Raw genomic sequence first — 24,794 nt, 5'->3', positions numbered from 1 at the left:
TTTAATGCGCTCCCATCAAATTTGTCGTAATTTGTCCCCATAATTTTCCCAACTAGATAGGTAAAATGAAGTGCCCAATTTCCTCGAGAATTCGACACCAAAAAACATGGAGCATCCGAAAATAAGGGGCTCAAGATGAACGGGGAGCAGAGCAACGTCGCGTGCGCTGCAGCAGGCAATCCATAATATTTATACAAAATTATTTGTATTTAAAGTCTTTTCTTTTTGTTGCTCGAATAAATGAGCAAATGGAAAATGGAAAATTGAAAATGTGGCTAAACAGTTGCCACAACAAAAGGAGCTGCATTTAATAGGCCCTAAGAGCAGCCAGCTAAGCCGCCTTAAGCCCCTTAAGTAGTTGGGCATGGTTCGCTTGCCCTCGCTCCCTTTTGCTGGCAGCCAAGTGTTAAGTGCTCTGACACTCTCCCTCTCTCTCATATACATACATATATACATATATATATACATATGTATATTGCTCGATACAGGCATGCGAGAAATTCCTTGAATTCTTGCCCAGTTTTTGAACGACGCATGTGAAGCGCATGAGGGCGATCTTGAAGATCTCTTGAGGGTCACAGGCAAAATGCGAGGCAATTGAAATTTGTCGCATTTCGTGGACACTTGTTGAGCGAGCGGCAAGTGTGAAGAGAGGTCTCTGCCCAAACGTGGCAGATAACTGTAACAAATTGTCTACGCTTGCAGCTGCAACAAGTGTCCTTGACATATGCTAGCTGGACTAGCAGGCACTAAATGGATCTCACCTCGGTGTGTGTCTACTTGAGGAAGATTTAATATGCTAGGAAGACCAAAAATGAAGAGTTAAGCACTCACTAAAATTAAATCCTAGAAAGGTCTTGAAGAAGCCATGAAAGGTTTTCGATTGTAATGAATTCGAATGAAAAATAAGAGCGATCTAGGTATTAAGCCAAGTGTCACTCTTCGATATCAGAGCTAAACCTAGTCCCGGAATTATAGCTTGGATAATATGCTCCGTATCTATGGGTCTCTCTGACATATCATATCCGCAATTATGGAGACATCAAATTGGCTATAAAGTATCATAAAGAGCTCTACCAAAAATGAATTGAAATGAAATGAAATGAGAGGCATGCAAGATCTTTAATCATTCTGTCAAACTCTTCTCCGTTAAATTTATCTTATTAAGTGTCTATAATAATAGACTTAATAAAGTTTCTAGTAACAGGTGAAATTGCAAACAACTTTCACCCCATTTCCCGCTTCTATCTTAAGCTTAGTTCTTTAACCCTTCCAGCTCGTGCTACCCTATCAATCATCAATCAATCTCTCAATTAGTCAACAGTTCATATCTAGATTAAGGCTTACCGATTGCGTTCATGTGTATCCGTGTGCTCTGTTTTGGGACGTTTAACCTATAAAGAGAGAGAGAGAGGGAGACAGAGAGATGCAAATGAAATAAAATATATAAAAGATATATATGCGACAACTGCCATAAGGATTAATCGCACTGGCTTTATAAGTATTATTTTATTATATTATACAAGAGCCTCGAGCGATTTTGCTGTTGTTTATAAACAATGCCGATCGCTCCAACACCTCGCTGTGCTGGTTCCGCTGAGGTGGGCACTTTTACTGCCCAAAGCTCACTTTTGCGACGCAACGCAAGCAGAGGAAGGCAAAAAAAATTTAGGAAAAAATAAAACAAATAAAAATAATAAAATCTAAACAGGGGAAAAAACAGCACATTTTACATAATTTGCATTCAGCACTCGCTGCGCCAGCGAATTTAACGTGCGTGGGAATATTTTTGACCGGGTTTTCGATGGGCTGACAGCGCTCCCAATCTCGGCGCCATTGCCCAATCGCCCCACTGGGGGCCATGTGACGAATGGCCAGCAAATTGCCGCGGAGGGTGCGCCCAGCAGGTGGCCCCAAACGATAGAAGCGGCAGAAGTCAAGCTAAGACGACGAACGAAATGCCAGATAATTGAGACAGGCCAAGGAATAATATTAGCCAAGAGATGATGACAGAGAAATTGAATGGAAAAGGTAAACGTACATAGAATTGAAGACAGATACAGGTCCAAATTTGTATAAGTAGCTAGACCCAAAATGGATAACAGATAAAGACAGCTCATAGATTTCTACGCCCAACGACAGTTTTTGCTTGCATTGAGGATGATGAAAGTTGACAAAACGTCGAAAAGCAATCAAATGAAAAAGTTAAACACATAATTTGAAATGGGTACACATTAAAAATTATAGGTCAAGTAGGGAAGTAAAGGATATATATATTGTCTAATGTCTTAGAAGAAATTCATATCTATCTGAGCTTTATTAATTTATTTATATTGCTAATAAGCAATATTTAAAAAACTTGAAGAAATGCAATACCCTTGCCGAGCATAAGCTAAAGCAGGGAGCCACTTAACGGGCAATAAATGGTAAGAGCCCTAATATCAAAGTGTTCAAGTCTGAAGTTGCCAAATAGAAATTCAAGGAAAAATCCAAAGTAAAAGACCTGCAGAAAAGGACAGAGTTCTACGCAAAAACTAAAGGTAGAGAAGAAGCTTTACAAGAAAAGTACTTATACACATGAATTAAAAGAAAACCAAATTCTCTAACCATTAAAACTGAATTCCCCGAAGGAAAAAAGAGGATTACTGGAAAATTTCACAAAGGTGCATAGCACAGAATGATAAAGTTATAAAAGAGCCATTGAGTGGGGATAGAGTGAGGTATATATGATGCCAAGAGATAATGAAAAGTAAGAGAGATACATAGCTAGCTCAATCGGATCAAGAATATATCCATATTTATACATAACAAGAAGTCCCGTTTTGAATGGGTTTGGGTGTCTCTGATGATAATGATGTCAAACTCCAACTAGAGAGTATTAAAAGACAGAAAGTAGAAGTCGAAATAAAACTAAAGAATATCTATAGAAAGTCAATAGGAAATTCAAATCGGAAAATCAAAGATTTTGAATGAAACGGAAGCAGGATGCGGACTTTGCTGGATCTACAAAAGTAAAATAGACCCGAAGAGCGAACGTTTATCATCATTGAAAAGCTAAAGCACGAATAATGCTGAGGAATGCCAGAGGGAAGCTATTGAGTGAAACGGAAGCCGGATGAGGGCTTCACTAGCTCTGCCCTGATGATGGCTTACCTACAGCAGGCAAAGCTGCTGGAATTTCGACTTTGATGGGGCATTCGTGAGCCGCTTGAGATTTTTCTGCTTACTTTTTTTTTCAGTTTTTGGGGCGCAGCTTCCATTGGCCACACAAGAGTGCACGCACGCCGCTCGCACTGTCCATCATATTTTGGAGGCTTACGCTTTGCATTTTGGCAAGTTTATTCTCAACGGACTTTCAACGGTAGCGTTTAATGACGCGTTCGCGATGCGGCACAGCTGCATATTTCTTCAAGGGGGGCGGCTGAAGGCATGGCTGAAGGTACTGAAGGTACGGGTATGGGTACGGGTAGGGGCTGGGCTTGCGTGCTGCACGATGCTGTGTTCTGGCTTTGGTTTTAGTTTTGGGAGCAGGCAGCAACTGAATCCGAGAGACACGAATGAAAAACCGAATGCAACGCAACCTTTTACTAAACTAATTTATGGCACAAGCTGACAACGTAAACATTAACACAGAGACAAGGAGGCTGCCTGCTCATCACGAGACAGCCGCATAGGGAGAGAGAGAGAGAGGGCTCTGGAACGAGCGGGACAGTTAGAGAGGGAGGCAGTTACTATATAAAGACCTGTTTTGAGCATCTTTAACGAAATTCCTGTGATCGTAATCTTTTGTCTCTCTGCTGCTTTAGAAGAAGATTAAAACAGACAAACCACACACACACACACACACACACACACACACACACAGTCGCACACACACAGACGACGAAGACGGCGACAAATTTTTTATTAACTTGCCCGCCTGCAACGCTCGCTTGGACCCGAGCTGTGGCTATGGCTCTGTGGCTCTTTGGCTCGGACCCTACTAAGCCCCTAACCGATAAACATCGAAATAAACAACAAAAATTTGTAGCTCCCTCGCGTTGTTGTCATTTGTATTTGGATTGTTGTTGCTATTGTTGTTGTTGCTATACCCTGCATTGATTAACAATAAGTGGCGAGAGAGTGCCCAATCATGCGAGTTACAAATGCGACAGGTGAATAACAGTTTATGCTAAATATATTATTTATTATATCTGATAAGTTGATAAGTCAATAACAATGCTAAATTAGTCGATACATATCGAAATTGTATTATATATGATATTTTCTTATGGATATGGAAATATATGTTATCGAAATCGATAAATATTTATTGAGTATTTCATTTATTTAGAATACACATATAACTAATAATTTTAGATAATGTGGCAATCGAACGTATATTTTACACTGATGAGTATCGATTAACCGATCTATGAACTCGCAATACAATATATTAATAAGTATGTATGATTATATGTTATTGATAATATGTTACCGTCATATGTTATCGCCATCGATAAATATCGATTAACACATTGCCATGCCATGCCATGCTACATGAATCGTTTTGAAATTTTATTTCGATTAACAAAGTTGTTATAGATTTTATAGAAGTAATGAGACATCAAAGGCAAATTTTTGCTCAGAGAAATACTATTCTACATTGAGATCAAGCAAAGGCTCAACAGTTTCTTTTTCGGCTATACAGGGTATTGACTAGTCGCTCACCCTGTGGGCCTACAGCGACTCTTACTTGTTTTTATTGCTGTTGTTGTGCCTGCGTTGTCTGTGGGGCCACGACCTATGCGCCTTAACACTTTGGCACGTTAATTACGTGGGACAATCGACAATCGCCAAGTGTCAATCGCTGCGGCCATAATCAATATTTTGACTGCTTGCTCAGTGGTTGAGTGGCTCAGTGGCTGAGTGGCTGAGTGGCTCAGATGGATCTGAGGGGACTCTTTCTTTCTTTCTTTCTCTCTGGCTTTCTTGCTGGTGGCACATAAATTACATGCAGCGCATTGTCGCAGTTGAATTATGGCGTGTTAATTTTTACGATTACGGCTTAAACTTAATTAAAATGTGATTAATGTCGCCAAACACGTTTTGGCCTTTTGCTTCATCATTATACTCATTCACGAAAGTGAATCAGTATATTGGTTTTGTGCAATGTCCGTCTTGCTGTCCGTCCGTCTGTCCGTCTGTCCGTCTGTCCGTCCGTCCGTCTGTCCGTCTGTCCGTCTGTCCGTATGAACGCAATCTATTTCGGCGCTATTGAAGCTAGAGACTTGAAATTTGGAACACATACTCGTGTATATCTCCGATTTATAAAGTGTTAAAATTTTCCCGATCCGCCCACTAGGGGCGTGGCAAATCGGAAAATGCATTTTCCGATATACCAGAAATCATGTTTGTTGAAGAGCTAGAAAGCTGAAACTTGGTATGTAGGTCCGCGTTGACCACCCAAGATCACGAGCTATGGCGGATATATCTACGCCCATTGGGGGCGTGGCAAATCGGATAAAACTGTATCTCCTAAAGTTGTAAACCTAGAATGCTGAAATTTTGCACGTCAGCTAATGGTATGATTCTATAAAGTCTGAAGATAAATTATAAGTCTACGCCCGTTGGGGGCGTGGCAAATCGGACCTGAAGATATAGTGATTTTTTAAATTCTCCTATATTTTGGACACTATTGATGGCAGAGACCTCAAATTTTGTATATATACTCGGACTGATCACCCAAGACCAAAAAGTTTTGTCAGATATATGTCCGCCCACAGGGGGCGTGGCAAACCGCAAAAGTTTATATCTCCTAAAGTATAATAGCTAGAAGCTTCAAATTTGGATAGTTGAGTTACTGGTAGCCTCCTCTATCGATTCCCCAAAAATAATTTTTACGCCTCTTTAGGGGCGTGGCATATCGAAAAATACCCTGTAATTTTCACATTTTTTTAGGGTAAGCATTCAAACTTTGCAGTTAGGGTAACGTTATCTCTTTCTAAAAACTGACCAAAAATGAGGTCTCTACGCCCAGTTGGGGCGTGGCAAATCGGAAAAACCTGTATATTCTACAGTATTAGAACGAAACTTAACTACTAAATTGTTGATGGGATGTGAATGAGTATTCCGCAGTCGGTAACGCCCGACTGCAACGTTCTTACTTGTTTTTGTTTGGTTTTGCTTTTGTTTTCGCTTTTGTTTGCCAAGCTCCTTAAATTGTCGTAAACCCACTAAGAGAAAAAGGCACCAGCTCCAGCACCAACTGCTCGATTGGTCAACTGTTCAGCTGCTCAGCTTCAACTCTCAGTGCCGTAATTTATGCTCTATTAATATTTCGTCTTAAAGCCCGTTTGCCCCACTCATTGGCCCCAGCGGTTCGTGACGCTGCGACAGAAATTCTTGGTCCCAATGTCTCGCCCGGCTATTGCCTCGACTTTGTTTTAGCCAAGTGCGCAGAGTCACCCATAAAAAAAACTTGTCGACTTTTGTGGCTAGTCTGTGGCTCTATTAAATCGGGCTAACAAGTCGAGCGGACTTGGACAGCTGCATCCGAAACTGGGGTCTACTCAAGGGAAGGCTGGGGCTTAGTTTTACTGCCCTACAGTATGCTCCTTGAAAACTATTCATATTATTGGAATAAATTGATAATCGTAAGAGTTAAATGAAAAATTCAAATTGCTCTAATTAACCAACGAAAGGGAATCGTACTGGAATATTATAGAGCTCATATTATATGAATTACTGAGTTTTACTACAGGCTATCAATACAACTCTTGCGTATAACAGCGTAATAAGTCAAGATGAGTTGGATTATTTGAAGAATCCTTTGAGGCTAGAATTTTGTTGAATTTTGAAGATCATTTCCCTATTCGAACTACGAACCATAAACTAGGTAAAGGTAAAAGTAAACTCGAAACTTATTTGTGTGTCGAGAATACTGTATCAAAATCCTTATAATATCTTAAGCGAAATTTTACATTTGTCCACTCGAACTTAATATTCTCACATTACTTGGAAATAATCTTTATATAATACCTAAAATGAATAGGATATCGGATATTTCAAGAAACATATCCTTACACGTCCCACGTCATTGGTTTTTATATAGGCAAGTGATACTATGACTCTGATGGTTATGATCATTAATAATAAAGTTATAATAATTATATTATATATATCAACCTATGTATGTATGTATGTATATTCCAAATGCTTGAAGAAATTCACTTTACAATCCTAATACTTGACACTGGTATATTGGAATAAATTTCTTCGACTAGAAATACATATCATATTGTATATACACATACTACATATACTTGCTCTTCTTTTCTTTCCAATGGTGTTTTTAATTCATATCTCACAAGGATTTCTTGCCTTACTCTACCTCTACAAATATTTTATAAATTTTCTGATTAATTCGTTTCTCAAACAACACTTTTCTCTTCTTCGACTGTTTATAGTTGGGAATAATCCTTGGCTCAAATCAGATCATCATCCTGTGCGTTCGGCCACAAACTGAACCAAACTCAAACTCAATGTAGACTTTGTCACACTGTCTCCAAATATGGAGAAGCCCCACAGATAAACCACAACGACAACAATAAAGTTAACCGACGGAAAAGCCGCAGACTCGACGTAAAAGTTGCAAGATTTACAAAGAGCTTAGAGTTTGGGTTGAAGAAACTAACCGTAAACCGCAGCACTTTTGAAGCTTCTCGAGTGTTTCGCATGATTTGGCTTAGGCTATAATTATTGTTGTTTGCTTATTGCTTATTGATTACCTTTGGCTCAATCATTTTATCAATTAATCCGCAACGGGGCGCTGCATAGTTATATGGCATTAGGGTGACCATTTTGCGAGGATTTCTTCACAACTATTTGGCAAGTGCTGAACTTTTATTGCTTGTTTTATGAAGTCTGTTTTGAAATTGAATGCGTTGTCATTTGATAAGCGTACTATGTTACGCACACTAGCACTCGCACACATACACACACACACGCGCGTATTATATGGAAGATCAATAATATTTCTTTTCTTTTGTATTGTGCTTCCGCTCGGCGTGCTCTGTTGCGTACGCCTTGAGTAGCTCGAGTGAACTGAACTAAGCAGCGGCTCGGCGACTGTTCGAGTGAACTTCACGAGTTCGGTTTTTTCGATTCTGAGCGAAAATCTCGGCAATGGGCGAGCGAGTGAGAGGGAGAGAGAGAGAGGGAGCACGCACGACGCTCGAGACGAGTTCCCCCTGAGCGTGTGCACCAGAGCGACGCGGCATGCGACACGACCAGCGTGCCATCTCGCTCGCACGCTTTGCAATGGTGCGCGCACCTTTTGGCCCCGCCCAGCCGAGCAGTCGGGGTGGTTCGTGCCCATCTATCTATTTTATTTCTATTCAAAAATACTGCTTCCCAAAAACAAAACGAAAAGAGAGAAGAATGAGAGTGCAAAACAAATGCTTATGTCAATCAAATATTTCTTTTGGCATTTAAAATTGAAAAAACTAATTAATGCGCATTAATTAATCAAATAATTTTAAATTAATTCACACAAAGCTGTCCAGTTACACGGATCTACCTATAAGCCATGTCCAGATCCACGCACATTTGAATACCATGTTATTTAGTTCATAAACAAGCTGATTAGCGTAATTGGATCAAATTGTATAGATCTACATAACTACGGAGAATAGCCGCATCCCAATAGAGATCTCTATGTAAATTATATTGTTTATTAAATAAATCAGTTCAAGTATCAGGATGCGGGTGCTTAACTATTCCACTTTAAGTCTGCGCCAGAATAAGTGGTCGAAGTTTGCTGATTTTTATAGCAATCTAGCACGTGATTCCAAATGATTTATGCAGAATGAACCTCGTAAATTTATAGAGTTGAAGAAAAAAGTAAAACTGAGCAAATGGTTTAGATTTATAGATGGCAGAAAGTAGGTCTGTGCGGACTCGAATTTGATTTCTATAAATAAAGTTAACAGTTTGGAATAATTTAAATAATATTTGAAGAAATTTCTTAAATATATTTGCATATGTTGTAAACTTTTGGAATCATATTTTGTATTATTTGAATTATACAATATTTTGGAAGATTAATGCTTAGAAAAAATTAAATGATATTTAAACAAATTTTTAAATATTTATTTAATACGTTTTAAGCTTTTGAAAATATATTTTAGCCCTTAGTATTATATTATTAAAGTTTGGAATACATTAAAGAATATTTAAAGCAAACTCTAAATATATTTGTAATTTTGGAAATATTGTTTAGCTCTTCAAATTATATTTTATTAGAATGAAAAAGTATTGTAAAAAAAAAGTCTGTTAGTTTCTGCAGATCGTTGAATTATTATATTATTCTGAAAGCCTAAATTGTAATAGATTAGTAGTCATCAGCTTAGTTAGAAACAAATAATATATTTTGTATAATTAATTAAATAAATATTTTATTGGATTATGCAACTGTGACATAAAAAGAATACAAAAGAATTCGGAAATAAAATAATTCAGTATTAATAGCTTATACCTAATTCAATTAAAATATCTAATATGGACTCCAATAAACACAATACTTGCATATACAATATGAAATATTGTAAGCCAAGTAAGAGTCGAATACTATTTACACACCTTTATAAATTCTGTGTAATTTAATAATCTATTTATAAACAAATCGCGTCTAATATCGTAGCTCGTGCGAATCGACCAGGTGTTGTAATTGCAGACACAATTTTCCTTAAAAATAAATTCCCTTCATCGTATTATATGCCTCCTGCTCGTCCATAAATACACATTTCATTATATTTTTTATTTATTTATTTTTAGTATTGTAATCTGTTTGGAACAGCTGATGGAAAGTGCTTCTAAAACCAAACAGTCATAACCATTTTGTAAACCATTTTATTTATTTAACGCTTAATTTTGTGAAAACGTCTAAGTAAACTTTCGACTGTTGAGGCGACTCTGTCTTATCGGCCATATGGAATTACACGTAAACAAAGCAGGCTCATAATAATAATAACAATAACCGCAACAACAACAACACGAGACAATAAATAAAATCAGAGAACTCACACACACACACACACATACACAGACGGACCAATCGATTCATATGCCCTGGAATTCTAACTAATAAATTCACCTCCCCCGTACCCACTCACTCTCCTTCCCACCCACACAGACGCCAGACAGCACCTGCCAAAACAAAACGCAACAGAATATATATAGGCATATATATATAAATATGTGTGTGTGTGTGTGTACGTGTTGCCTGTCAGGTAATTTAATCTGGCACACAAAACTAATAAAATATATTTATTACATAATTATTGATTATTTTTAAATAAATAGTTCGAATGACTAACTAAAAACAAATCCGTTGAAAGGCTTTTAAAGAGTTAAAGTTGTGGAAGAACATTCACTTGGCGAAGTTAGAGCTGCTAAACATTGTCATAATCATTTGATAAAACGTTATAACTATATACACTTTTATGGAATCGAATAGAGAATAGAGCATGCAGATCAAGATTTTTCCACAATGGAATATAATAGAGCATAGATTAAATATCTACATAGGCTTCAGTTTTTAAATATTCCAAATAAAACAATATATATACACAGTTTGACAGACATATATTATTTTAAATGGTATATGTATATCATAATTGAAGTACAAGTAAATGTGAATATATGCAGCATAAATATATTTATCATTTATATCAATATTCATATGTGCAGAATTTATGATCTTATTTATGTATTTGGTGGTTAATAATTCCATTCCATTATTTTTCAATGCATTTATTATACAATACATATGACATTTACCAAATATATATGTAAAACATATGTACATATATATTGTACTATAGTTGAATTTGATTTTTTTTTTTCAAAGAATAAACATTTAGAATTTCATTCAAATTACTTACAAAAGTCGCTTCTAGCTTTTTATTTGACTACGATTCGTCTATAAATCTCATTAATCAGCTATTTATTAATTATTCATCTAGTTGGCTGTCTCTCTCGCTCTCTCTCTCTCTCTCTCTCTCTCTCTCTCTCTCTCTCTCTCTCTCTCTCTCTGTCTCACCCTGTGAACTGCAATTCTGAATAAATTGTAATTTTTTGAATGGAACTGCATTTGCTTGGCTGGCACATTTCGTAATTTATTCAGTGTCTAAACTATGTTAACGGCTAGAATATAGCGAACTTTACACTTCGCGCAGACATGTTGCATTCCAGAGGGCTCCTTTGGGCTATGTGGCTCGACTGGGCTCTTCTATTTGATGTGCGGACTTTGTGGTTAGTGCAATTTGTTGTAGTGCGAAGCGCATGCCTCAGCGGTTTTTTCTCTGAAATTGGCATAGAATAGTGTAGGCTGCTTGTGAGTACAGCGAAGGGAGTGAAGGGGGAGGATCGTGTGGCACAATGTCTATATCAGCTTGAAAAATGCCTTTGCGAATCAGACCTTTGGCATGCGCTGACAGCGACATTTGAAGAAAGCCCCTACCCTCCACTCGTCCCTCTGCCCTTACCACTCTAGTCGATAATCGGGTATCAGCAGAATACGTCTTGACCCAATTGTAGGCCAAAACTTGGCTTGGCATGACGCATCGCCAATGTTCTTCGCGAGTGTCGGGCTAACACGACAAGCAACAAACAAACAAACAACGACAAATGACAACGAGCCGCAACAACAACAACGACGAGCAATTGGCTGTGTTTTTAGCCAGGCTGAGAGAGCTTATCTAGATGCTGAAGCCAGGCCAAACTTCAGATCAAGTTGTAAAAATGCGTTGAACAACGCCTTGAGCGCGAGTGCAAAGGAGAGAGACAGCGAGAGAGCGAGAGAGGTGAGGTGGCTCAGGTGTTGAACCCGCTTGAGCGCTGCAAAATGGCGCCCAGGCCCAAGACCCCCAGGTCCACCTCTGCCTGGCTGCATTAAATTAATACAGCACCGGGGAGGTCCAGCCCGATCAAAACTGAACGTAAATCTTAAACACTTTGTGCTGCCTGCCCCGTCTGTTCCGCCTACCCCGTCACATCCGCCTGATGCTTGGCCTCCTCGCCTGCTCTCGAGCGCACGATCAGCACGTTCACAACGGACGATGAACGAGCCGTCCCCAACTCCAACTCCAACTCCAACTCCAAGTCCAGCTCCAAACAAATGTGCGCGACTCAGCAAACATGCAGCAGAGGCAGCGACCGGCCGCAGCTTCGCGAAAAGAAGAAGCAAAAATATCTGCAAATGCAGCGAAATTGTAAATTGTGCGCAGATTTGTTTACAGACAGCCAGAAAGCACTTGGTGCGACTCTCGTCTCCCATCTCTCGACTCCCGACTCGCGACTCCCGACTCGCGACTCTCGACTCTGGCTGGCTGATGATCGCGCGCAGATATAATTGACGACATGTTGTCTCACGATCGTGCTAAACCGATTAAGGCATATTTAATGCCCGACTCGAATCGATTCCATTCGCGTCGAGTCAGCAATCGAGCAGCTAAAAGTAAACCCTGCGGCCCATCGTTGGGTTAAAAGTGCGCTACGTCCGACGAAGTGTGTCATGCACTTCCGCTAACAACAACCCAAACAAATTGCAATATTTTGTTTGCACAATTTCTCATGGAAATCGAATTTGTTAACCGCAATCGCCTAATTGGCCAATTCCTGAACGTTTTTCATGCCAAAAAGCAAAACCAAAAGAAAAACACAAAACTGATTTTCATAAATGTTTTCATATTAGCGCAGTGGAAATAAAACGTTGCCTTTATAATTAGCAAGAAAATTTCTAAAAATAAATTAATTAATTTTGCATTAAAAATTAACAAAATGGAACAAATATTTTAGCTTAATAGAAAAACAAAAAATTTTTTTTTTCGAGCACAAGACACATTAGAAAGAAAATAGAATTTGTTACAAATACATAGATCTATGAAGATATATTGGAATATTAATTCCATCTTTCATACATATGAACACATACATTTAGGTAAAAAATATTACAATTTATTATTAATTAAGATATTACTCATAATCCATGCAGTCTTCACTTTTATGAAGCTATTTATATAATTATTAGGAAACTAAGCTATTGCTCATAGGGCAGGAGTCACAGTTGAGTCAATAAAAATCAAGTTTGACATAAAATCTTTAATAAATGCATTTTGGATTAGTATATTGTATTACTATATACATATGCAAAGTTGCATGAGAAGACTGTTTAACAATCGCAACAGGATGACAACGCGCGATGAAGAATAATATAGTTTCAGTACATTGATATGTTAACGATGTACACGCTGGTAATCAAAAGAAGTTTAAGTAATCCCAGTGCGTAGAAATTGTTTAAGTTGAATCATTTCTCAATACTCTGTTTAATATTGTTAATACCTTATGAACTATAATAAACGCATAATTCTGTTATGTGTGAATTAAATAAATAAAATATTTGAAAAGAAAAAAAATTGAAATAAATTTAGTTTATAATAAAACAAAAAAAAAAATAAATAAATAAATAAAAATGAATTTACATTTTTCTGTAAATTTATAAATCCCTTATAATATTCATATTTAAGAGAAGACGAATCAACAACAATAAACGTAAGGAGAAGACAAGCATTAAATAAAAATGCAAATTTGGGAAGCATTCATCATATTAGTATCATCAATCGAATGCTCTAATAAAAATATCGTTTATAAAAGATATCGGATGTAGCGTTTGGGATTCCAAAACAGTCTATTAAATAAAGTTTCAAATGAATTCTTAGTTTTAACAATGTAAATTGAGACTAAACATGGGACAAATAATTGAAAGGCTTATAGTGCTCATAAAAATCGTATACATATAAAAATTATATGTGTAATGGACCTCCTTGAGTTTTTCCCCATTATGAAGGGGACATAGAATTAGAAGTGAATTTTTCAAAATGCAATTCATAGGCTTTATGGAGCTGCAGTTGCGTCTTTGATATATTCGAGAGAAGAAAAATAAAACTATTTTTGTTGTAAGATTTCAAAGCAGAAACTCGTATAAACTAATATGCTATAAAAGCAGGTCTTGAGGCTGCTGAACTTGGAAGTGCATAAATAATAAAAACAAAATATTTATGTGCCAGTAGTTCTTTTTTTATGAATCAAATGGAAGCGAAACAATGACTTGGACTATTTGCGCGGACCCTCTGAGACGTACCGAAAATAAACCGTGCCAGAAATTGCATTTTGCGCTTTATCAGAGCGAGGACGGGCCCCACAGCTGGGGCTCGGGCTAAAGGGGAGCCGAGATTCACACTTGCGAGTCTCTCTGGAATGAATGACCACCGGGGTTGCCAGTGGAACGCCTCGTTTATGCTTTCATTCCGATGAAAATTATGCGGAACCCGTGTTTGTGTTTGAGGCACGCGCCAATCGGCAACTGCAATAGCTACGGCGGAGAGGCAGGGGGCAAAGCCAAGAGACAGCGTAAGAGAGGTGGAGAGTGGAGTGGGGAGAGGTGGAGAGCGTGAAGAGCTGCATTGCCATGGTGACCTCAGAGAAACACAAACATTGGTCAGGAATTTTTATTAAAAGCCGCCACGGACACAACAGCCACCCGGATGCCCAGTTGCCCGGACAACTTGCCACCCACGTAGAGCCCGAGAGAACGCGAGCCGTAAAGCTAAAGAGCCAGAGAACTGGAGAGCTCGGCAGCGAAGTGTGTCAGCTGTCACTTGGCATAGGCATCAAAACCGATGAGCACGCCCGCCGCATAATGCCAAAGCCCACCGAGGGGTGAAGATGAGCCAAGCAGGTTGCTATACCCTGCACGGAGTTGGTAAGGCGGGTAGATTGACAGTGTGAGAGAAAAATGACGAGTCAATGAATTAGTTCTAGGACAATGTGAAGGATATGTTTAAATAATTATTAATATCATAAAATATCAATGAATTACACTAAGTTAAATATTTAATAATAAGTAAAATATTTAATACTTTCTTATTCATATTACATATTGATTTTATTGAAACGAAATACTTTCAGTCAAGTTATGTCAGATTAATAAATAAAAACAGAATTTCATACAGAAAACTAATTTTTAGCGCAAAAAAAAATATGTATCAATATTTACATAATTAAAATACCTTATAGTTCGATTAGCAAAACAATTTATATTGACAACTTAATTACAGGGTATTTGTCATGTCTGGCTGCATATCCATAGCAGGTTGAGCGTGTGGCTTGTTTTACCTGTGGGAACGACTCTCTAATTAATTTAATTATGCGCTCTCGACTTGCGCGTGTCAAACACGCTACAACAACAACAACAACAGCAACAGCAAATTAAATAGTCACGCCTGGGCGAGCGGCTCTAATCAAATGCAGCCCTGCGCGTGTGTACACCGTACAGGGAACACCAGCACCAGGCGCCACCGCCCGCAAGTAGGCAGCATATGTTTTCACTCGCTGCTGTTGTTGTTGTTGTTGTTGTTAAGCTGTTGCCAGGCCTATGAAATTTAATTTGCCAACGCACACTGGAATAAAAAAGCTGGAGAGAAAACAACCCCTCGACGCGACGCGCTTCGACTCGTTGCGAGCATCGCTGACAAATTGAATTTGTAAAGTTGCCCAGTTACAACAACAAATCATTTTTTGTGGGCTCAGTGAAGAAGGGTCCAGGGTCCAGAGTCCAAGGACCGGAGTCCGTTATCCCAGGGGGTATTTGTGGATGCTGTGTGGTAATCCTATCCATGTTACGCTCTGACTTTCGCGAAAGTATACTGAAATTGTAGCCGAGTATTGGCTGGGGAGGGGGAGGGGGCGGCAGGGCGGTAGGGCGTGTCAGCTCACAAACAGCCTACGACAAAAACACACTCAACACTCCACACACACAATTATTAACACTTATTATTGTTGAGGTTTTTATATAGATGGCACCCCTGGGCCTCAATTAAAGTCCAAGTGCCAACAGCTGCTTCAATCGCACTTCAGCCCCTGTTGGCCCAGGGGCGCACTCTCCAAGGGGGCGGAGTGGCTTTAAGTAGTCATTAAGATTGACTGCGATAAGATTTGTGTACATAGATATTTTGCTATGCGTTGGGCTCTCCTGTTAACAATAAGTTAACGTGAACAGGAACTACTGAACTCTTATGGTGATCGGCGAGCAATAATAGTTCCGCTCAGTTAGCTAATCAGCCACGATTCGTGACTCGTGTATGATTCGTTTTTTACAGTGTACATGAAAGAGTTGTTCTTTTGAACCGACATATTCGATTGAGCTACCGAGAGGTTTCATAATTTTTCAATAGAAATAAATCGTGAGCCATTGAACTAAGTTAGTAAGTAAATTTTTAAAAGAATATATGATATGTATGCTTGGTTTACTTATAACTTGGAGACTCTTGATCTTAAAACGAACAAAATGTTAAAAAGTATTTTAAATTGCTTAAGAACATTAAAATTGCAGCAATTGAAGGCGCTCCTTTCAGGTTACATTTGGCAATGTAGAACTAAGAAATAATGATATGTGCTATTTATTAAGTTGAAAAATATTTATCAAGTTTCTTTCTTTGTTTTTTTTTTTTTTCACACTCACAGCTGGAACTCAAACTCAATCTTGCCTCATGGCGTTCACCAACCCCCCGTGAGAGCACGCCAGCTTTTCCGACAAGCCATTGACAGCTATTGTCCTCTAATTAAACAACAATGTTGACCTATTCTCAAGATGTCACGGTCAAGGTTCACTGCGCAAATATTTCTTTTTTTTTTTTTTTTTTTTTTTTTTTTGAAAAAAATCAATACATTTTTTTACAAATTATTGCATGAAATCGGATTCTTTGTTTGCTAATTAAAAACATGATTGGCAAAGTAGAGAACAACCCTTGGATATGACTCTTAACATATCGTAAACCCTCCACACGCAAATCTTAACCCTTTATAGGATGTGAAGGCAAAATCAGAGAAATATTGAAAATGATTTCTTGCAATTTTCAAAAACTTTAATAGTTCAGAAAACGGCGACAAAATAGGGAAAAAAAAAGCAGGAAAATAAATTGCGTTCTTGCAGTTATGCAATTAGCTAAACAATGAGCAAGAAGATTCAAGGATTTATAGAGATTTATGCCAACATATATTTCAAAATATAGGAATAAAAGTGTCCACAACTGTCAGATATAAGAAAGTATAGAGTTTGATATTGGTAGTAGAATATAAAAACTTTGAAAAATGCAAGATGAAGGCGAATAAGATTGACAATATATGCTATTAAAGTTGAACGTATATAATATACTACAGTAGAATCCGGTTATAACGACAAAACCATAAGTTTTGAATACCAAACCAATTTTTTCGATTAATTACGTAACATCGGAACTAAGACTTGAAGGTACTGTACTCATAGTGAGTGAAGATTTGAAATTGGAATCGAAAACTCTGTAACAGCTCTCTCTCTCTCTCTATCTCTCTCTCTCTCTCTCTCTCTCTCTCTCTCTCTCTCTCTCTCTCTCTATCTATTTCGCTCTCTCTCTCTCTCTTTTTCTCTCTCTGTGAATGCTCTTCATTATGCTAACATCTATTCAGAGAATCATTCAAGGATTATCGCTACTGCAAAGCTCTTCTTATCGTAGATACACCTGGAATAACTAACAGATAGATTGTTTATTTCTGCTGTTGCCAGACTGGAGCAGAGCAAGTTGCTTCAATTCGTCACATGTGATTCTCTTTATTGAAAGCAGACTGTAGCACAAACTGTGCCAACTCGAATTGGCAATCTAATACCACAAATGGTCGTCGTCGTCGCTATCAATTACGCGACTCTCGAGGCAACCCTAGCGCTTCGTGGGATCGGTTTCAGCACAGACCTTGGCCACATTAAATCGGGCTGTGCCGCAAGAATACACTATATATGTATATATATAGAAATATATATGTATATAGGTATAAATAGAAATAGAAATAGTTGATTATTTCCGTTAGACTTAATTACTTAAATCGCAAGGCCGCTGTTGGGCCATCCCATATCCCATTACAAGCATGCCAAAAAAAAAAAAGGACAGCGGCAGATAACAAGTGGGCGTGCACGACTTGTAGATATGCTGTACGCAAATGCACTAGGAGTATTTAATTATAAATTACGAATATGAATGTATAATGTATGAAGCTCAGTTATACTAAAATTTTAACAATACCTACAAAATTATACTGGCTTATCGATTTATATCGATTTTAAAAACCAAGTGAGTTTGAAGTTAGTAAATGAATTTTTCATATATTTAGATGGAATCATCATTGATGGAGCCAGGAATATAGTATTTAATATATATTTATATTATATGATAATTATATATGTAAATTAGCAGCTGCTCTCCTTTATACTAAAGGAAGATATAAACGAGCAAATAAATATCAGATAGGTAATTATAATGTATTTAATTGCAATATCGTGTATCTAAAATATCAGAGAATGGAACTTGAAACAGAAGATGAATTGAGTAAGCACAAAATATACTGAAAGAATCTGGAGAAAGACAGGCAAAACGAATTATATGACCTTAAATTGGTTTGAAAATCATTAAAGTTTTTATGTAATACTAGTAGATAATAATAACAATCGATAATTATCAATATTAGGAAAATAGTAATACTTTCTATCCAACTGCAAATACTCTTTTCAGCAGAGTATTCAATGAGCATAACTCAACTGTTGCTGGCGAGCACAAGTTTTCCAAGCCAGCCTAAGTTTTTGCCGTGTGAACAGGTGCGCAGATTTCATACATATATAACGTATATAGAAATGCCTTTTTATAGAATTTTAGGGAGCGATCGAAGAACTATCGAATTTCGGGGTTTCAGCCTCCGCGCCAATCAATGGGCAGCAAAATGCGAGTGCTGTAAATGATTTGCTGTTGTTGCTGGCATTTTGGCTGCCAATTGTGCGACCCGCGATGCAGTTTTTCCGTTTCCCAGGGCGAGCGAAGCCTCGAAGGAAAAATGTGCAGCACGAAATTTGATATTTTATGCGGAGTGTCCGGAAAATCGACGTTAGGGGCAGGCTGGGTCGGCCATTTCGTGGTAAAAATTATTATGAAAAATAGAAAGAAATAACAGGAGAAATAGAATTTAAGATAAACTGTCACGACTGCTAACGAGCAATGCGATCGCAGACAAGTCAAAGGTCGCACGCTGATTGCCGACAAATTTGTCTCGAAAAACTCGCGAGCCGCTTAATTGCAAGCAGCTAAGGAGGGAGAAGCGTTGGCAGGGCGGAAGGGTTGCATGCCGCTCCACTCGAGCACCAGCTGGCCTGACAGCCTGTCTGCGCCTTCAGAGTGACATCAGCCACACCTAAGTAAACCCAGAGATAACTTAACTTCTTGGTGCTTCAGTGCAATAAATAGTTTAGACACTAGTTCAATTGAACCGAATTAAAATTTACTTAACTCTATCATTCATTCAGTTCTTTTTCAAATTCCTGACTACAGATTTTAAGAGGTTTTGAACAAGCTCAATTATTTCAAACTTTCATCAGCTCACAGCTTGTCTTTCTACTGAACCATATTTCTATGATTCAGTTAGCTCTTATATTCTATGATTTGTGCCTTGTGATTCCTAGAGTCGTTCATTTTACTTCCAACAGCAGCTCCTATAACTCACTATTTTATAATACTTCACTAATCATACATAATGTCTCAGTCTCCAGTCTCTGAACTATTGAGCTGGTTCCGTGATCGGCGTACCACAACTCTACCTGATTGAACCGGAAATGAGGCACAAACGTCGAATGCGTTTTGTTTTCACAATCTGCTCTCCACTTGACCTCGTTGCCCCGCGCCGCGACACTGTCGAGCAAAATCAAAGTGCCGAGCCGCAGAGACACCATTATACGGGGTAGATATGGGGCCAAATGGGGTAGATATACCCTTGGCCGGGTGGCATGCGCATGTCAAATTCCTGACTTGGCAACAAAATGTTTTACATCAACTGCGAGCAAAGTGCCGCACCATGTTTTCCAAGAAGGCAACTGGAATTATATACCGAACAGCCAACAGCCAGCAGCTTCATCATCATCACCCCCATCATGATCATGACCATCATCATCATCAAGCCAACTGTCAAATAATTATGACAAGTTCATTTCGTCGTACTTTAGCTCATTTGTTTAGTTCCCATTTTCTACATATTCTCTAGTATATATAGTTTTTCTGTTGTTCCGCTTTAACGAGAATTGCTGTAAGCGGAGAGGCAGCCCCCAACCCCACTGCTCGATACCCCATACCTATCTCTTACCCAACCAAGCCCCTTCCCTGACCAAGCACCAATTATCGGTGCGTTGTAAATATGCGCGCTTTTGATGTGACAGTTGCGTATCGCGGCGTGTCGATCAAAAGTCATATAGATGCGTTCCTTGTGGAGAACTATAGATTGTTCCTCAACTTTATAGACTATATATACTATAGATGGGTATATACCTATAGTTAAATATATAGGTACCTGACTAACAAAATTAATGTTTTAAGTGGGAAAAGTAGAATCTAATGGGAAAGCAATTAATTCATTTGATTGTCTACTGGAAATACAAACGAAAGTAGGAGAACTGATCTTGTGATGTAATTCACAGATTGCGTATCCTTCAATATAATAAGATATTATTATTATTATAGCGATATTTATCATAATTAAGTATTATTATGAAGGAGACTTTGTGTATCAAACTACAATATTAAAAGGAACATACTCATGCATAAGTAAAAATCTCTAAGCGATTGATATTCGTAGATGACAAAAAACAAATATCAATTTTTTCAAATGCTCTTATTTTCGAATTATAGGAAGCTCGATAACTCAGGATATCACTGTTGTTAATCCCAGCTATTAAACAATTTAAACTCAATAAGCTATTAGGCATATGTATATCAACTGCATCTACTTGGGAATTTTAGGGGCTTACTTAAGATAATGCAACACATTTAACTGATCTCAAGACAAGAGTCTCATGATGCTGTAGATACATGGACCAAGTCAATATACTCCACCAATATACCATACTACTCTATAACTTCGTGACCCAGTCAAAAATTCTAATATTCTTTTAAAATGTTGACGCCCAAAGAACTTTTATTTGTAAGTCTGTCGTCTCGAATACTGAAATACTTTTTTATTTATCCAGCGAAATCGCATATTCATTCTACTCTGGGTTTCATCAATGAAATACAAGACGAAACTTTCGTGTCGTAGTTCTAGTTCGTAGTATTGGATGGACTCCTTCGGCTATTCTAAGACACTCAGCAAAAAGTTTCATCAATGAAATACCCATTAGTGTCTGGCCTAGCCGTTGCGTCAACGGACACTTTCAGCCAGATCTATTTAAAATTTTTTTGGATGAAAATCCGGAAAGTATATAAAAATAGCGGCCATTGCAGCTATCTATAGATCGCACAGGTACTGCTCAAAATATGCTGTCGAATGTGACAATTGATTTTGCGCAGACCCACGACACGACTTGTCTAATGGTCTATTCCATTCTCGATCTGGTCTATTTTCGGGGCTGTCTTTTAAATTTAGAACAACTGCCGGCTGAGTCAGAGGTACGCAAATCCTCGACTGGCCAAATATTTGCAATCATTAGCGGGTATTAGGGCTAAAATCTAACGAAAACAAACCACTCAGGTGCAGATGCAGATGCAGCATCCGAGCAGGTTGCTCTAATTTCTACGGCCTGCCACGCCTGACAGGCGACATAAAGCAGGATAATGGGCTAAGCTCGACCGGATTACGAGCCACAGCAACAGGACAATGGAACGAACAAAGCAAATGCCTCCAAGCGGAAGGTCCTCATAGCATATACAACAGTACATGGACATGAGCGGCAGGAACTCTCCCTGGCGACGAATGAGTGGCATTTGAGTGGCTGTCACGTTGCATTCTGTGTAATCCAAGTAACTCGAATGCTAATTTATTGCATATATTTTGTGGTTTTCCTTAAAGCAAACATGACGTCAGCTCACGTCTGATAAGCCGCATAATGTCGCAAGTAGGGGTGCGATATGCACAAAACAAGTAACAGAAGAGGGTGCAAAAGTAAAATTGAGTCAAAAATGATTTATTTAAATATTTTCGAAAATATGCGTAAAGTTTAATGTAAGAAATATAAAAAGGATACGAGATATCACTTAATTTAATATGCAATGCTATCTATTGTATTGAAATAGTATTTGTAGCTCACAATATCAACATATTCAGAGAAAAAGTAAGGTAGTTTCTGAATACTACTAAGACAAATTTTAAAAATTTCTAAATGTTTTTAACTAGATATATTATGTATATATATACAACATTTAATATGTTTCTGCAATTAAGTAAATAAGCCTCTTAGGAAGCATTTGTGAGTGGACGAGAAGATATACATGAGTCTCTGAACATCAATTTTGCTTGGCTTATAGCATTATCACTCCTTTTGTTTTCAAAAAATTTGAATATGTCTATGTGTAGATATAACATTTATAAATCTAAATCTAGTTGGCTAGGTTTTGAATGACTTTAAGTATTTAGCATTTAAGTATTTATTCTAATAAACTTTGATCGGAATACCAGAATGAATGATAATGATTGCAACATATTGGGCATTTTGTTATGATGAACTTCATTTCTAACTAATTATAATCTTTATTAAATAGAGAATAAAACGAAATTGCAAAGATTAATTTTAATAAATAAATCTTTATAACAATAAAACTTTATAACAATAGATGGATGATATTTCTAAGAAAAAAGATACAATTTGTATACATTTGTTGAGATACTAAACAAAATTACACATATTAAAGAGCTTTCACGTTACCCCACATATTAAAAACCCTGATTTCTCATTTTCAATGGGTTCAGGGTATAAATAAAGGCAGAAAGTGTCGCAGCCAATCAATATATTTATGAAGAAAGCCTTTCTTAAGACCGCAAATCATCTGTTTAAAGATATATTTCTGCAGATTGAGCATTTTCCTAATTGTACACCTAGACTTGCAGATCAACGTAGTTTGAAACAGCTGAGAGAGCGCTTTGCACGATCTCAAGTCCGTGAAATGACATTGGACGTAAACCTGATCCTCACACATTTGCAGTTGCAGCCCGTGCCCATATGACGGCGGTCTTTGCCGAGCTTTGGCCCCACATATTATTTATTTATTTAAGAGTTTTGTTATTGCTACTGCTGAAATTCAGTTTCAACGCGGAAAAACAAACACAGTTAGAGCCGTGTAAACAAACATACAAGTTCATTTGAGAGACCAGCTCATTCTCCCTCTCTTTCGCTCTGTCGCTTCCTCTGTTGGTATCTCTTTCGCTGTAGTACAGGTAGTGCAAAGTACAAAGATGCCATCTCGTGCCTCTGGCTGCACTTCCTGTGCCACGCCCAGCAAATACATCGATGAGCGGCAGAGCATCGAGACCATTTGCCATTTAAGCCGACCCTTGACCCGATGCCAGGCACAAAAAGCGGCTTAAGAGCGCAAAGATTGCAGATTATGCTGTAAAACTGTCGCAGGACATTAAGCCGAGCCTGCCATAATTACGCTCTCCTTCTCCTTCTCCTTTTCCCCCATACACCAAACCAACAACATACAACATACAAAATATATATAAAAAAAAAAACATTTAAATGCTGTGCGAAAGGGGCGTGGCTGTAACGAAGGGCAGAGTACGCGCACATGAAATTAACAAGCGAATGTAATTTTAGTGTTAGCATTAGACTAGTAGATATCCTGTTCCGATTTTGGATAACCTATAAATATACATCAGGCATATGCATAATATCTGATATAGATAATATAGTTTACAGTTGGCCGAAACAGACGATTTCTTAATCGATCAAGTATTACTGAGGAATTTCGCAACTCGATTGTACTTATTTATCGAAAAGGCTGTCTTATTAATGATTTATACAGAAGTATATTTATAATGGAATATCTATTTGAGTTTCTAAAAAATATATATATCAGATATGCCGATTAAAAATATATCGATACATTGCAAATAATCGTATTAGAATAGCAAATTACAATAAACATTACATTTGACGATTTACCAGAATAAAGTCTTAAAGATTATAGTGTATCATTTATCGTGCATCATATTAAATGAAACATCTCAAATTGATATTTATCGATATTTTAAGACACTACTTCAACATCTTTTGTCTACATGCGCTGCCTGATCCTAATTCATATAAATCAAATTATATATAACTTTCTAATTCTTCTGCAGCATCTTCTGCTTGCTTCTCACACTTGCCCAACCGCAACATACCCATTTTTAAATAAATTTGAGTGCTTGCAGGGTATAATTAAAAAACCCGCAGTGTTCAAGTGCTGCGGGGGCAACAACAGCTACAGCTATAGATATAGCTATATATGCCTGTCCCCCACTCTTTTCATACTACCACTCCCCTGATCCCGACTCCTGCTCCTGCTCCTGCTCCTACTCCTGCTCTTACTGCTGTTGCTGCTGTTGCTGTTTGTATTGTTTGTTGTTATAATGGCGCGCATGTAGCGCACAACAACGAAAAGCGAAAAACGAAAAGCGCAAGGCATCTGCAGGGCGTCCTTTTGTACATTTTGCCTCGTTGCTCTGCTGCTGCTGCTGCTCCTTTTGACGACTCAAATTTCAATGAAATTATCCTGTCGGCATTTGTCTGTCTGTGTGTGCAAGTGTGTGTGTGTGTGTGTGTGTGTGTGTGTGTGTGTCTGAGCACAACAATGCTGAATAAAAATTTCGCTGAAATTATTTGCTAATGGCTTCAACAGGAGCAGGAGCAGCAGCAGCCTGGACGAGTGCTCAGC

General features: G+C 38.0%; 1 protein-coding gene across 3 annotated transcripts in view; it reads right to left on the bottom strand.

The window, feature by feature from the left end:
- The window catches only part of eya (eya transcriptional coactivator and phosphatase 2), a 32,614-nt gene that overhangs the window by 5,157 nt on the left and 2,663 nt on the right, over positions 1-24,794 (bottom strand). For 2 of the 3 annotated variants that reach the window (XM_018004742.2, XM_089463694.1), the window contains one exon: positions 1,348-1,394. In XM_018004742.2, coding sequence (XP_017860231.1) covers positions 1,348-1,394 — 47 coding nt within the window. Of the gene's footprint in view, positions 1-1,347; positions 1,395-7,769; positions 8,106-24,794 lie in introns of those variants that run through there. The other variant, XM_018004741.2, reaches the window with a different exon arrangement.

Source organism: Drosophila arizonae, chromosome 3, assembly GCF_054131065.1.
Source record: "Drosophila arizonae isolate 15081-1271.41 chromosome 3, UAZ_ARI_1.0, whole genome shotgun sequence".
Classification (NCBI taxonomy): domain Eukaryota; kingdom Metazoa; phylum Arthropoda; class Insecta; order Diptera; family Drosophilidae; genus Drosophila; species Drosophila arizonae.
The sequence above is the reverse complement of the archived record's forward strand: the minus strand, read 5'-3'. Positions and strand labels throughout refer to the sequence as shown.